Source organism: Cetorhinus maximus, chromosome 31, assembly GCF_964194155.1.
Source record: "Cetorhinus maximus chromosome 31, sCetMax3.hap1.1, whole genome shotgun sequence".
NCBI classification, from domain to species: domain Eukaryota; kingdom Metazoa; phylum Chordata; class Chondrichthyes; order Lamniformes; family Cetorhinidae; genus Cetorhinus; species Cetorhinus maximus.
In genome coordinates this window covers 3,205,990-3,218,447 of record NC_135909.1, presented here as the reverse complement: position 1 = coordinate 3,218,447, position 12,458 = coordinate 3,205,990, and the positions used below count along the sequence as shown (strand labels likewise).

The 12,458-nt window shown below is 44.4% G+C and overlaps 1 protein-coding gene across 1 annotated transcript in view; it reads left to right on the top strand.

Annotated features, from left to right (window-relative positions):
• LOC144670462 (seipin-like) overlaps positions 1-12,458 on the top strand; it is a 32,915-nt gene that overhangs the window by 16,865 nt on the left and 3,592 nt on the right. Inside the window, 5 exon segments of the mRNA XM_078532956.1 lie at positions 1,384-1,449; positions 2,834-2,896; positions 4,316-4,381; positions 10,440-10,505; positions 12,271-12,339. Coding sequence (XP_078389082.1) covers positions 1,384-1,449; positions 2,834-2,896; positions 4,316-4,381; positions 10,440-10,505; positions 12,271-12,339 — 330 coding nt within the window.

Below are 12,458 nucleotides of genomic sequence, written 5' to 3'. Positions count from 1 at the left end.
AGCGGTTCAAGATGGTGGCCCACCACCAGCTCCTCAAGGGCAATTAGGGATGGGCAATAAATGCGGGCCTAGCCAGCAATGCCCACATCCCATAAAAGGATAAACCAAAATACATAAGTATACAAAGCCATTAGAAAAAGGAATAGTGCCAGGGGCCTGGCCAGAATCTGAAACGATTCCTGCATTTAAAATGGAAGCTAGAACAAGCGAGCTATAGATCAGTTAGCTTAATGTCGTTGGTAAGATAATTGAATCCCTACATCAAGGAAACAAATATATAACCAAGAGTAAACAGGGAAAATTTCAAAAGGGGAAGATCATGCTTTCTTAATCTTATTGAAGGTGGTAACCTCTACAGAAAGGGTATATATGGGTAACATAGTAGATGCAATATATTTATATTTTTTTTCCAAGGGCCTTCCATAAGGCATTGTTAGTGGATTAAGGTTCGAACATGTGGAATTATGTGGTATTAGAATGGATATCAACCTGGCTGTAAAACAGACGACAGAGAGTAGGGATTTACTCAAACTGGTAGAAGGCAGGGGAATTCACAGACAAAATCACATTGGGGAGAATCATTAATACTGAGGAAGAAAGCGACAAAATTCATTAAGGCTTAAACTTGCAGAATGGGTATGTAATTAGCAAATGAGTTTCAATGTCGATAAGTGCAAGACGGTGCATTTTGGTCGGAAGTATACTGAAGAGTGTAAATGGGAGGGAGGAACAGAGGGATCTGGGGATACAGACTCTCAAATCAGTAAAAATATCGACACCGGTTAATAAGGCTACAAAAGCACAAAAACACTAGGGTTCGTTTCTAGAGGGATAGAATTGAAAAGTAGAAAAGTGATGTTAAACTTGTATCAAACCTCAGTTCGACCACACTTGGAGTTACTGTGAACAGTTCTATTATAAAAAGGATATCAGGGTACTGGGGAAGGTGCAGGATAAAAAGAACATGTTTCTTCTTGTAGGCAAGTCGAGACTAGAGGTTATACGTATAAGACAGTCACTAATAAATCCAGTCAGGAATTTGCGAAAAACTCCTTCACCCAGAGAGTGGAGAGAATGTGGAACTCGCTCCCACAGGGAGTGGTTGAGGTGAATAGTATAGATACGTTTAAGGGGGAAGCTGGATAAACACATGAGGGGGAAAGGAATAGAATGATATGTTGATTGGGAGGAGATGAAGAGGGGCTGGGAGGAGGCTAGAGTGGAGCATAAACACCAGCACGGAGCAGATGGGCCGAGTGGTCTGTTTCTGTGCTGTAAATTCGATGTCATTGGTCACCACTGGAGGAACCGAGCTCCCTGGTGTGTGAACATCATTGAAAAGGTGCGGGATCCAATCCTCTAAATATTGTCCCTATTTTGCAGGCACGTTGATGGGTTCCTTTGGAAGGCCAGAGCAGAGCTCCATAAGGTCTGAACAATCTGCAAGAGGTACGGTTTCCAATTAACTGAATATCGCCCCAAAATAATCCCTGATCCGGATGGATTGCATCCACATAAATTAAAAGCAGCTTGGGAACAGGTAGCAGAAACACTGTGAAATGCACATTAAAAATTCATTAGCAAAGGAACTAGCAACAGAGGACAGCTAAAGTGATTCGTATATTTAAAAAGGGGGATGGAATACTTCAGGCAACTATAGGACCAAAGAGCTTAATTTCAATGGTGAATAAGATAATGGAATCTTTACTCAAAGATGTCGTGGAGAAACAGCTAAGAAATCAAAAATATACTAGACAGCTTTCTAACGGGAAGATCATGCCTGACCATCCTTATTGAATTCTTTGAAGAAGGAACAAACAGGGTAACGTGGTAGATGTAATATATTTAGATCTTCAAAAGGGCCTTCGAGAAGTAGGCTCGCGACTAAGGTCAGAGCATGTGGGGTGCAGGGGGCCATGGTAAACAGTGGAATTGACAACACGCTGACGCCAAAACAGAAAACAGAGTATGGGGTTAAAGGTACTTGGGTAGACTAGCAAAAAGCTCGTTGCTGGGATCACTGTTATTCGCCATTCCAAGAATCGGCAATAACATACAAGAGGGATCTGGGGCTACAGATTCCCAAATCACTAGAAATATCGACACTGGTTAATAAGGCTGTAAAAACACAAACAAAACACTGGGATTCATTGCTGGGGGGACAGAATTGAAAAGCAGAGAAGTGATGTTAAACTTGTATCGAACCTCAGTTAGAGCACATTTGGGAGTTCCTGTGAACAGTTCTGGTCTCCATATTATATAAAAAAAAAGGCACTGGAGAAGGCGCAAAAAGGATTTATAAGGACGATACCACAACTAAGAGATGATAACGCATCAGAAAAGATTGAACTGGCTGGGGCTGTTTTCTCTAGAGAAAAGAAGGGAGGGGTGACCTGATTGAGGTCTTTAAAATTGTTTGAAAGGGTAGACGTAGAGAAGATTTTTCCACTTGCAAGTGAGACCAGAACTATAAGACAGTCACTATAATAAATCCAATCGGGAATTCAGGAGAAACTTCTTTACCCAGGGGGTGGGGAGAATGTGGAACTCGCCCCCACAGGGGGTGGTTGAGGTGTATAGATCCGTTTAAGGGGGAAGCTGGATAAACACACGGGGGAGAAAGGAGCAGAAGGACATGGTGATGGGGGAGGGGTGGGGGGAGGAAGCTCGTGTGGAGCGGAAATACCACAGAGTAGATGGGCCGAATGGCCTGTTCCTTTGCTGAAATTTTGATGTAGCTGCACAGCACTAAGCATAACTGAGCACCCTTGTGTGTGAACATGGTTAAAAAGATACAGGATCCAATCATCTAAATCTTGCCCCTACTTTGCAGGCATGTCGGACATCTCTGGAAGAATGGAGACCAGCTCTATAAAATCTGAATCCTCTACAAGAGGTAAGGTTTCCACTCAACTAAATACAGCCTCTAAACAATCCCTGCTCTGGGTGGATTGCATCCACGCAGAGCAACTGCAGTTTGGGAAGAGGTAGCTGAGAGGTTTTATATTTATATTTTAAAAATTCATCAGGAAAGAGAATAGTCCCAGAGGACTAGCAGACAGCTAACGTGATTTGTATATTTAAAAAGGAAGATGGAACAAGCCCCGCTTGCTAACAAGCAGTTAGCTTAAAGTCGGAGGTAGGAGAGGTAATGAAATCCTGAATGGAGGATGTAACAGAGGAACATCTAGAAACCCAAAGTAATATAAAGAATAATCACGGTTCTTCACTATTTGAACAAAGCATTTGGCCTCGTGCATTGGAAGTACAATTTTTAAAATTTGCGGATTCAACCAAAATTGGAATTGCGGTTGATGCAACAGAGGTCAGAGCCAAAATACTGCTCCAAAAATAAATCGCTAAAAATAGCAACCCAAGTTCATAAGGTCATAAAAGCATAAAACACGGGTTCGTTTCTGGAGCGATAGAATTGAAAAATAAAGAAGTGACGTGAAAATTGTCTCAAACTTCAGTTAGACCACACTTGGAGTTACTGTGAATGTTCTGGTCTCCATATTATTAAAAAAAATGATATGGAGGCACCGGAGAAAGTACAGACGAAAGAAAAAAGAGAACGAGTTTCCTCTTGTGAGGGAGGGAGGGGGCCGTCAATCTAAGATATCTGCCTGATCAATCTGATCGGGAATTCAGGAGAAACATCTTTGCCCAGAGAGTGGAGAGAATGGGGAATTCGCTACCGCAAGGAGTGGTTGAGGTGAATAGTGTAGATACACTTAAGGGGAAGCTGGGTAAACACATGAGAGAGAAAGGAATAGAAGGATACGTTGATGGGGTGAGATGCAGAGTGTTAACAGGATCCATGCGGCTTGGTGAAACCGAAACCAAGACACAGAGCTTTCCATATATTGAGTTTATTGACCTGTTCAATATCCTAGCTTTCCTCCCACACAACCTAGTGTCCCAGCTATTCCATTTTTTACACTTTTGAGTACAACAACTAAACAAATTAACTAATTGACAGCTCCAAAAAGGGGCACTGAAACAAATGGACAAAACTTTTAAAGGAAACCTAACAAATCTATTCCCTATTTATACGTACTCGAAGACAACTAATACCCATCGCCTGCTTCTCTTAACCGTAACAATGTAATTGACAAGACGTTAACAAAGAAGGGGCGGGAAGAGGCTCGTGTGGAGCAGAAACACCAGCATTGAGCAGATGGGCCGAATGACCTGTTTCTGTGCTGTAAGGTTCTGTCTTTGGTCACCGTGGGGTTAACCGTGCCCTCTGGTGTGTCAACGTCATTAAAAAGGTACAGGGTCCAATCATCTAAATATTGCCCCTATTTTGCAGGCATTTCGATGGACTCCTCTGGAAGGCCTGAGCGCAGCTCCGTAAGGACTGAACAATCTGTAAGAGGTATGGTTTCCAGTTAACTAAATATCGCCTCAAAACAGTCCCTGGTCCGGTTGGATTACATCCACGCATATTAACAACAGTTTCCAACAAGGTAGCAGAGACACTGAAATGCGCATAAAAATTCATTCGAAAAGCGAGTGGCACCCAAGGACTAGCAGACAACTGAAATGATTCGTATATTTAACAATGCGATAAACTTAAGTCCAGGGTGCTAGAGACCAGTTGGCTTAATGTCAGAGGGAAGAATAACAGAATCCTTACTCAAAGATGGAACAGAGAAACATCTGGAAACCCAAAATATAATTTAAAAACATAATGAGAACATATTCCAAAAGGAAAGATCAAGTCTGATCAATCTAATTGAATTCTTTGAGGAGGTAGCAGAAAAGGGTAGGTAAGGGAAGCGTGGTAGATGTAATATATTTAGACTTTTAAAAGGCCTTTGATAAGGTACTAGGTAGTAGTCCCGTGATTACAGTCAGAGGGTAAGTAGCAGAATGGAAAGTAAATTAGGTACAAAACAGAAAACAGTAGGGGGTTAAAGGTTACTGAGATTCTCAAAATGGTGGCGAGTGGTCTTCCACATGGGTCAGTGTAGGGAGCACTGTTTTCATTATATAAAAGGATTAAGTTCGAGAATTGGACATACAAGTTCAAATTTGAAGATGAGGTGAAGTTGGAGGCTAATTCTGGAAGACGGCTATAAAATGCAAGACACTAATACAGTTGCAGAATGGGTGTGTAATTTGCAAAGTAATTTAATTTCGGTAAGTGTGAGGTGGTGCATTTTGGTAGGAAGAATAAGAAGGTCATATAGTGTTTGAAAAATAAGCGTGTAAGTGGGGGAGAGGAACAGAGGGGTCTGGGGACACATTCACAAATCACTAAAAATATCGACACCAGTTACTAAGGCCATTAAAAAAAACAAAAACACTGGGGTTCATTTCTAGAGGGATAGAATTGAAAAGTAGAGAAATGATAGTATCAGACCCTAATTAAGACCACACTTGGAGTTACTGCGAACAGATTTTTTTAATTCATTCATGGGATGTGGGCTTCGCTGGCTGGGCCCAGCATTTATTGCCCATCCCTAGTTGCTCTTGAGAAGGTGGTGTTGAGCTGCCTTCTTGAACCGCTGTAGTCCCTGTGGTGTAGGTACACCCACAGTGCTGTTAGGGAGGGAGTTCCAGGATTTTGACCCAGCGACAGTGAAGGAACGGCCGGTATATTTTCAAGTCAGGATGGTGAGTGGCTTGGAGGGGAACTTCTAGGCGGTGGTGTCCCCATGTGCCTGCTGTCCTTGTCCTTCTAGATGGTAGAGGGTGGGTTTGGAAGTTGCTGTCGAAGGAGCCTTGATGAGTTGCTGCAGTGCATCTTGTAGATGGTACACACACTGCTGCTACTGTGCGTCGGTGGTGGAGGGAGTGAATGTTTGTGGATGGGGTGCCAATCAAGCGGGGCTGCTTTGTCCTGGACAGTGTCAAGCTTCTTGGTCTCCATATTATAAAAAGGATGTAGAGGCACAGAAACACAGAATCGTTACAGTGCAGAAGGAGGCCATTCAGCCCATCGTGTCTGCACCAGCTCCTCGAATGAGCTACTCACCCAGTGCCATTTCCCCACCTTCTCTCCGTAACCCTGCACATTCTTCCTTTTCAGATAATAATCCAATTCCCTCTTGAAAGCCTCAACTGAACCTGCTTCCACCCACAGTCAGGCAGCGCATTCCAGATCCTAACCACTCGCTGCGTGAAAAAGTTTCTCCTCGTGTCTCCATTGCTTCTTTTGCCAATTACCTTAAATCTGTGCCCCCCTCGTTCTCGAGCCTTTCGCGAGTGGGAACAGTTTCTCCCTATCGACTCTGTCCAGACCCCTCATGATTTTGAACACCTCTATCAAATCTCCTCTCAGCCTTCGCCTCTGAGGAAAACAGTCCCAACTTCTCCAATCTAAATTCATAACTGAAGTCCCTCATCCCTGGAACTATCCTCGTGAATCTTTTCTGCATCCTCTCTAATGCCTTCACATCCTTCCTAAAGTGCGGCGCCCTGAACTGGACACAATACTCCAGCTGAGGCCGAACTAGTGTTTTAGACAAGTTCAGCATAACCTCCTTGCCCTTGTACTCTATACGCATATTGATAAATCCCAGGATAGTGTATGCTTTATTAACCGCTCCCTCAACCTGTCCTGCCACCTCCAGTGACTTACACAGAAGGTGCCAAATAAGTTTCCTCTTGCAGGCGAGTCCAGAACTAGAGGTTATAAGTATAGGACAGTCACTGATAAATCGAATCGGGAATCCAGGAGAAACTTCTTTAGGAGCATAGGAAACAGGAGCAGGAGTAGGCCATTCGGCCCATCGAGCATGCACCACCATTCAGACAGACCATGGCTGATCGCAGCAGCCTAATCAAAGTCGTTGAATTTATAATGTACCTTTGACAACGGAGGAGGCCCCCAAAGCTCTTTAAGGACAACCAAGAACCCATTGAAGTACAGTCGGTGCTGGAGCGTAGGAGAAGCAGCAGCCAACTTGCGCACAAGAAGCTCCCACAAACAGCGTGGTGATAATGACCAGATAAACCATTTTTGTTTAGTGGTGATGGCTGAGGCATAAACCTTGGGCCAGGACACCAGCAAGAATAGTGCCCTGGGATCTTTCACAGTGGCCCAAGAGGGCAGACGTAACTGTAGAGAGTGGCAGTTCACAACTTTCTGAATTTGACATTGGATTACAAAGGTGGTACAAACATTGCACAAGTTTTGGTTTTAAAAAAATCAAATACATTGCTATTTTCGTGTTAATGGCAAGTGATCCTAACCGTAGTCTCACAATTCCCCACTGTCTAACACACAAGACTAAATGTCCCACTGTGTTCTTTAAACTTGGGAGGCAATGGTGTAGTGGTATCGGCGCTGAACCAGTAATCCACAGACCCAGGGTAATGCTCTGAGGGCCAATCACAGCTGATGGTGAAATTTGAATTCAATAAAAATCTGGAATTACAAAGTCTAATGATGACCATGAAACCATTGCCGATTGTTGTAAAACCCCATCTGGTTCACTAATGCCCCTTCAGGGAAGGAAATCTGCCGTCCTTACCCGGTCCGGCCTACATGTGACTCCAGACCCACAGCAATGCGGTTGACTCTTAACTGCCCTCTGAAATGGCCGAGCGAGACACTCAGCTGTATCAAACCACTAAAAATCTAAAAGGAATGAAACCGGACGGACCTCCCAGTGTCGACCTAGGCATCGGAAATGACAACGGCAAACTCAGCCCCATCGACCCTGCAAAGTCCTCCTCACTAACATCTGGGGGCTAGTGCCAAAATTGGGAGAGCTGTCTCACAGACTAGTCAAGCAATAGCCTGACATAGTCATCCTCACGGAATCATATCTTACAGGTAATGTCCCGGAGACCATCATCACCATCCCTGGGTATGTTCTGTCCCACCAGCAGAACAGACCCAGCAGAGGTGGCGGCACAGTGGTATACAGTCAGGAGGGAGTTGCCCTGGGAGTCCTCAACATCGACTCCGGACCCCATGAAGTCTCATGGCATCAGGTCAAACATGGACAAGAAAACCACATACTGCTCTCCCTCAGCTGAAGAATCAGTGCTCCTCCATGTTGAACACCACTTGGAGGAAGCACTGAGGGTGGCAAGGGCACAGAATGTACTCTGGCTGGAGGACTTCAATATCACCAAGAGTGACTCGTTAGCACCACTACTGACCGAGCTGGCTGAGTCCTAAAGGACATAGCTGCCAGACTGTGTCTGCGGCAGATGGTGAAGGAACCAACAAGAGGGAAAAACATACTTAACCTCACCCTCACCAACCTGCCTGCCGCAGATGCATCTGTCCATGACAGTATCAGTAGGAGTGATCACCACACAATCCTTGTGGAGATAAGTTCCACTTTCACGTTGAAGATACCCTCTATCGTGTTGTGTGGCACTACCACCATGCTAAATGGGATCAATTTCAAACAAATCTAGCAACTCAAGACTGGACATCCATGAGGCGCTGTGGGCCATCAGCAGCAGCAGAATTGTACTCAAACACAACATGTAACCTCATGGCCCAGCATATTCCCCACTCTACCATTACCATCAAGCCAGGGAATCAACCCTGGTTCAGTGAAGAGCGCAGGAGGGCATGCCAGGAGCAGCACCAGCAACAGCACTTAAAAATGAGGTGTCAACCTGGTGAAGCTACAACACAGAACTACTTGCGTGCCAAACAGCATAAGCAGCAAGCAGTAGACAGAGCTAAGCGATCCCACAACTAACAGATCAGATCTGAACCCAGCAGTCCTGCCATGTCCAGTTGTGAATGGTGGTGGACAATGAGGAGAGTGTGGAACTCGCTCCCACAGGGAGTGGTTGAGGAGAATAGTATAGATGCATTTAAAGGTGGATAAACACACGAGGGAGAAAGGAATAGCAGGGTATGTTGATGGAATGGGAGAAGTCCTGTGTGGAAAAATAACTACTAACATGGACCATATGGGTCAAATGGCCTGTTTCTGTGCTGTAAGTTCTGGTCACCACAGGAATAACTGAGCTCCCTGGTGTGCGAACATCATGAAAAAGGTACGGGATCCAAATATCTAAATATTGCCCCTGCTTTGCAGGCATATTGATAGACTCCTCTGGAAGGACCGAGCACAGCTCCATAAGGACTGAACAATCTGTAAGAGGTACGGTTTCCAGTTAACGAAATATCGCCTCAAAACAGTCCCTGGTCCGGTGGGATTACATCCACATATATTAACAGCAGTTTATGACAGGATGGCAGAGATACTTGTAAAATGCATATAAAAATTCATTAGTAAAGGGAATAGCACCAGAGGGACTAGCAGACAACTTAAATCATATGAATATTTAGAATGTGACAGACCAAGTCCAGGGTGCCAGAGACCCGTTAGCTTAATGCCAAAAGGTAGGAAAGACAATGGAATCCTTACTCAAAGATGGAGCAGAGAAACATCTAGAAACCCAAAATATAATTTAAAAACATCATGAGAACGTATTCCAAAAGGAAATGTTCTGGGTTCTGTTGAAGGGTCGTGAGGACTCGAAACGTCAACTCTTTTCTTCTCCGCCGATGCTGCCAGACCTGCTGAGTTTTTCCAGGTAATTCTGTTTTCGTTCCAAAAGGAAAGATCAAGTTTGATCAATCTAATTGAATTCTTTGAGGAGGTAGCAGAAAGAAGGGTAGCGTGGTAGATGTAATATATTTGGACTTTCAAAAGACCTTTGATAAGGGACCCGTGATTACAGTCAGAGGGTAAGTAGCAGAATGGAAAGTAAATTAGGTACAAAACAGAAAACAGTAGGGGGTTCAAGGTGGTTACTGAGATTCCCAAAATGGTGGCGAGTGGTCTTCCACATGGGTCAGTGTAGGGAGCCACTGTTTTCACCATTTAAGTTAAAGATCTCAATTAGAGAATTGGACATACAATTTAAAAATTTGCAGATGAGGTTAAGAACATAAGAAATAGGAGGAGTAGACCATTCAGCCCATCAAGCCTGCCCCACCATTCAGTACGATCATGGCTAATCTTCAGCTTCAACTCCATTTTTCCGCCACTCCCCATATCCCTCGATTCCCCGAGAGACCAAAAATCTATTTATCCCAGCCTTAAATATATTCAACAACAGAAGCATCCACAGTCCCCCGGGGGTCGAGAATTCGCTAGGATGTGGGATACAGATTCAGAAATCACTAAGATATCTCCACCGGTTAATAAGGCCCTCGGGGTGGGGGGGAAAAAAAAACACATACACACAAGACGCTGTGGTTCACTTCTCGAAGGATAGAATTGAAAAGCAAGGAAGTTATGTTAAACTGGGTTGGACTGCACTTGAGAGGGTGTGAGGAGGCTCGTGTGTAGCAGGATTGATCAGATGGGCCTTGTGGCCTGTTGCTGTACTGTAAATTCGATGCTACTGGTCACCACTGGAGTAACTTGAGCTCCTGGGTGTGTGAACATCATGAAGAAGGTACAGGATCCAAATATCTAAATATTGTCCCTATTTTACAGGCAAAACGATGGACTCCTCTGCAAGGTCTGAGCACAGCTCCATAAGGACTGTACAATCTCTAAGAGGTACGGTTTCCAATTAACTAAATATTGCCCCCCAAACAGTCCCTGGTCCGGATGGATTGCATCCACATATATTGAAGGGCGATAGAACAAGTCTGGTGCGCTATAGCCTAATTTGCTTCATGTATGTGGTAGGGAAGGTAATGGAATCCTTACTCAAAGGTGTAAACGGAAACCATTTAGAAACCGGAAATATAATGAAGAATAATCGGAACAGATTCTAGAAAGGAAATTCCTGAGTTACCAGTGCCATTGAATCCTTTGAAGCAAGGAGGATCAATATGGGTAACTTAGATGATGTAATATATTTGGATTTTCAAAAGGCCTACATTAGGGCAACACATACTAGACTTGTGATTAAGGTCAGATGAGGAGTTAATCGGGTAGCAAGCTAGCTACAAAACTGCAAACATTAAGGGTTAAATATAGTTGACTCAAATTTTCACAATGGTGGGGGTTGGTGTTGGAAACACTATTGTTCACCATTTATATAAGCCATTGGAGACTGGCTAACGCAGAGGAAGACTGCGACAAAATGGAAGAATGCACGTGTAATTGGCTGATGAATTTTAATATCGATAAGGGTGAGGTTACATTACGAAAGAGAGAGAGAGAGAGACTTGCATTTCTATAGCACCTTTCGCTACTTGAGGACCTCAAAGCACATCACAGCCAATGAAGTCTTCTTGAAGTGTAATCACTGTTGTAATGTTGGAAACGCGACAGCCAATTTGCACACAGCAAGATTCAAGAAACAGCAACATGTTAAAAATGCCAGATAACCTGCTAGTGATGCTGGTTGGGGGAAATAAGTGCCTACCAAGAATACCGGTGATGACCCCTACTCCCCCCCTCCAACCCCCCCTCTTTCAATAGTAGCCATGGGATCTTTTACATCCACCCGAGAGGGCAGAAGAGGCCTCAGTTTAACATCTCATCCAAAAAAAACGGCACCTCCAACCGTGCAGTTGGCACTGGGAGTGTCAGCCTGGATTTTTGTCCTCGAGTCTCTGGGGGTGGGACTCAAACCCACAACCTTTTGACGCCAAGGGATGAGTGCTCCTCGCTGAACCACACGACTGACATTTGAAGTCTTCCCCCGGAGAGTGGGGAGAATGTGGAACTTGCTCCCACAGGGAGTGGGAGAGGTGAATAGTGTAGATACGTTTAAGGGGGAAGCTGGATAAATACGAGGGAGAAAGGAATAGAAGGATAGGGTGATTTGGTGGGGGTGGAGATTAAGAGGGGATGGTGGGAAGGTTGTGTTGCGTACAGACAAGTAGGGCCAAATGGCCAGCGTGTTATATATTTTCCCTACTTTATATAAATGTGTACCATTGGAGTAACTGTGCACCATGAACTGAAGGGTACGTGTAAGAGACATGCCGTCAAAGCTTTTTGTCTTGCACTCATCAGGACAGATGCAAGAATACCAAATTTCAAAGCAAACAACAATTTATGTTGCATGAGAAAATGGGGAAAGGGCTTTCTTGAATTAACCCAAAGCATGGGGAACAATAGGTGCATTCTCCACGGCAACGCCTTGACCCAATCAAGAGTCCACTTGCCAACCAATCGGCACCCTTTTCTCATGCAGTGTAAATTGTTGTTGCCTTTTGAGATTTGGCAATCTTGCGCATCTGTCCTGATGAGCGCAAGACCGAGAAGGTTCGAACGGGTCTCTTGTTTCAGCAATGCCCAGGTTCTGCACGACCAAACGGTTATTGGTGTGGATTCTAATCATCTCTTAACTGCTCTCCTCTTTCAGAGAAGTCAATGGAATCCACTGGGCCTATGGATCAAAGTTCGGTGCTGTCTTCTGAACATTCTGGAAAAGGTACAGAGTTTTCAATTATCCATATTTCTTTTTCAGGCAGAGTCAATGGCTGCCAGGCGCAGCTCCCGTCGACACTCCGCGATCCCGGAACGTGCAGGCGCAGCCGGGATGTTGCGGAT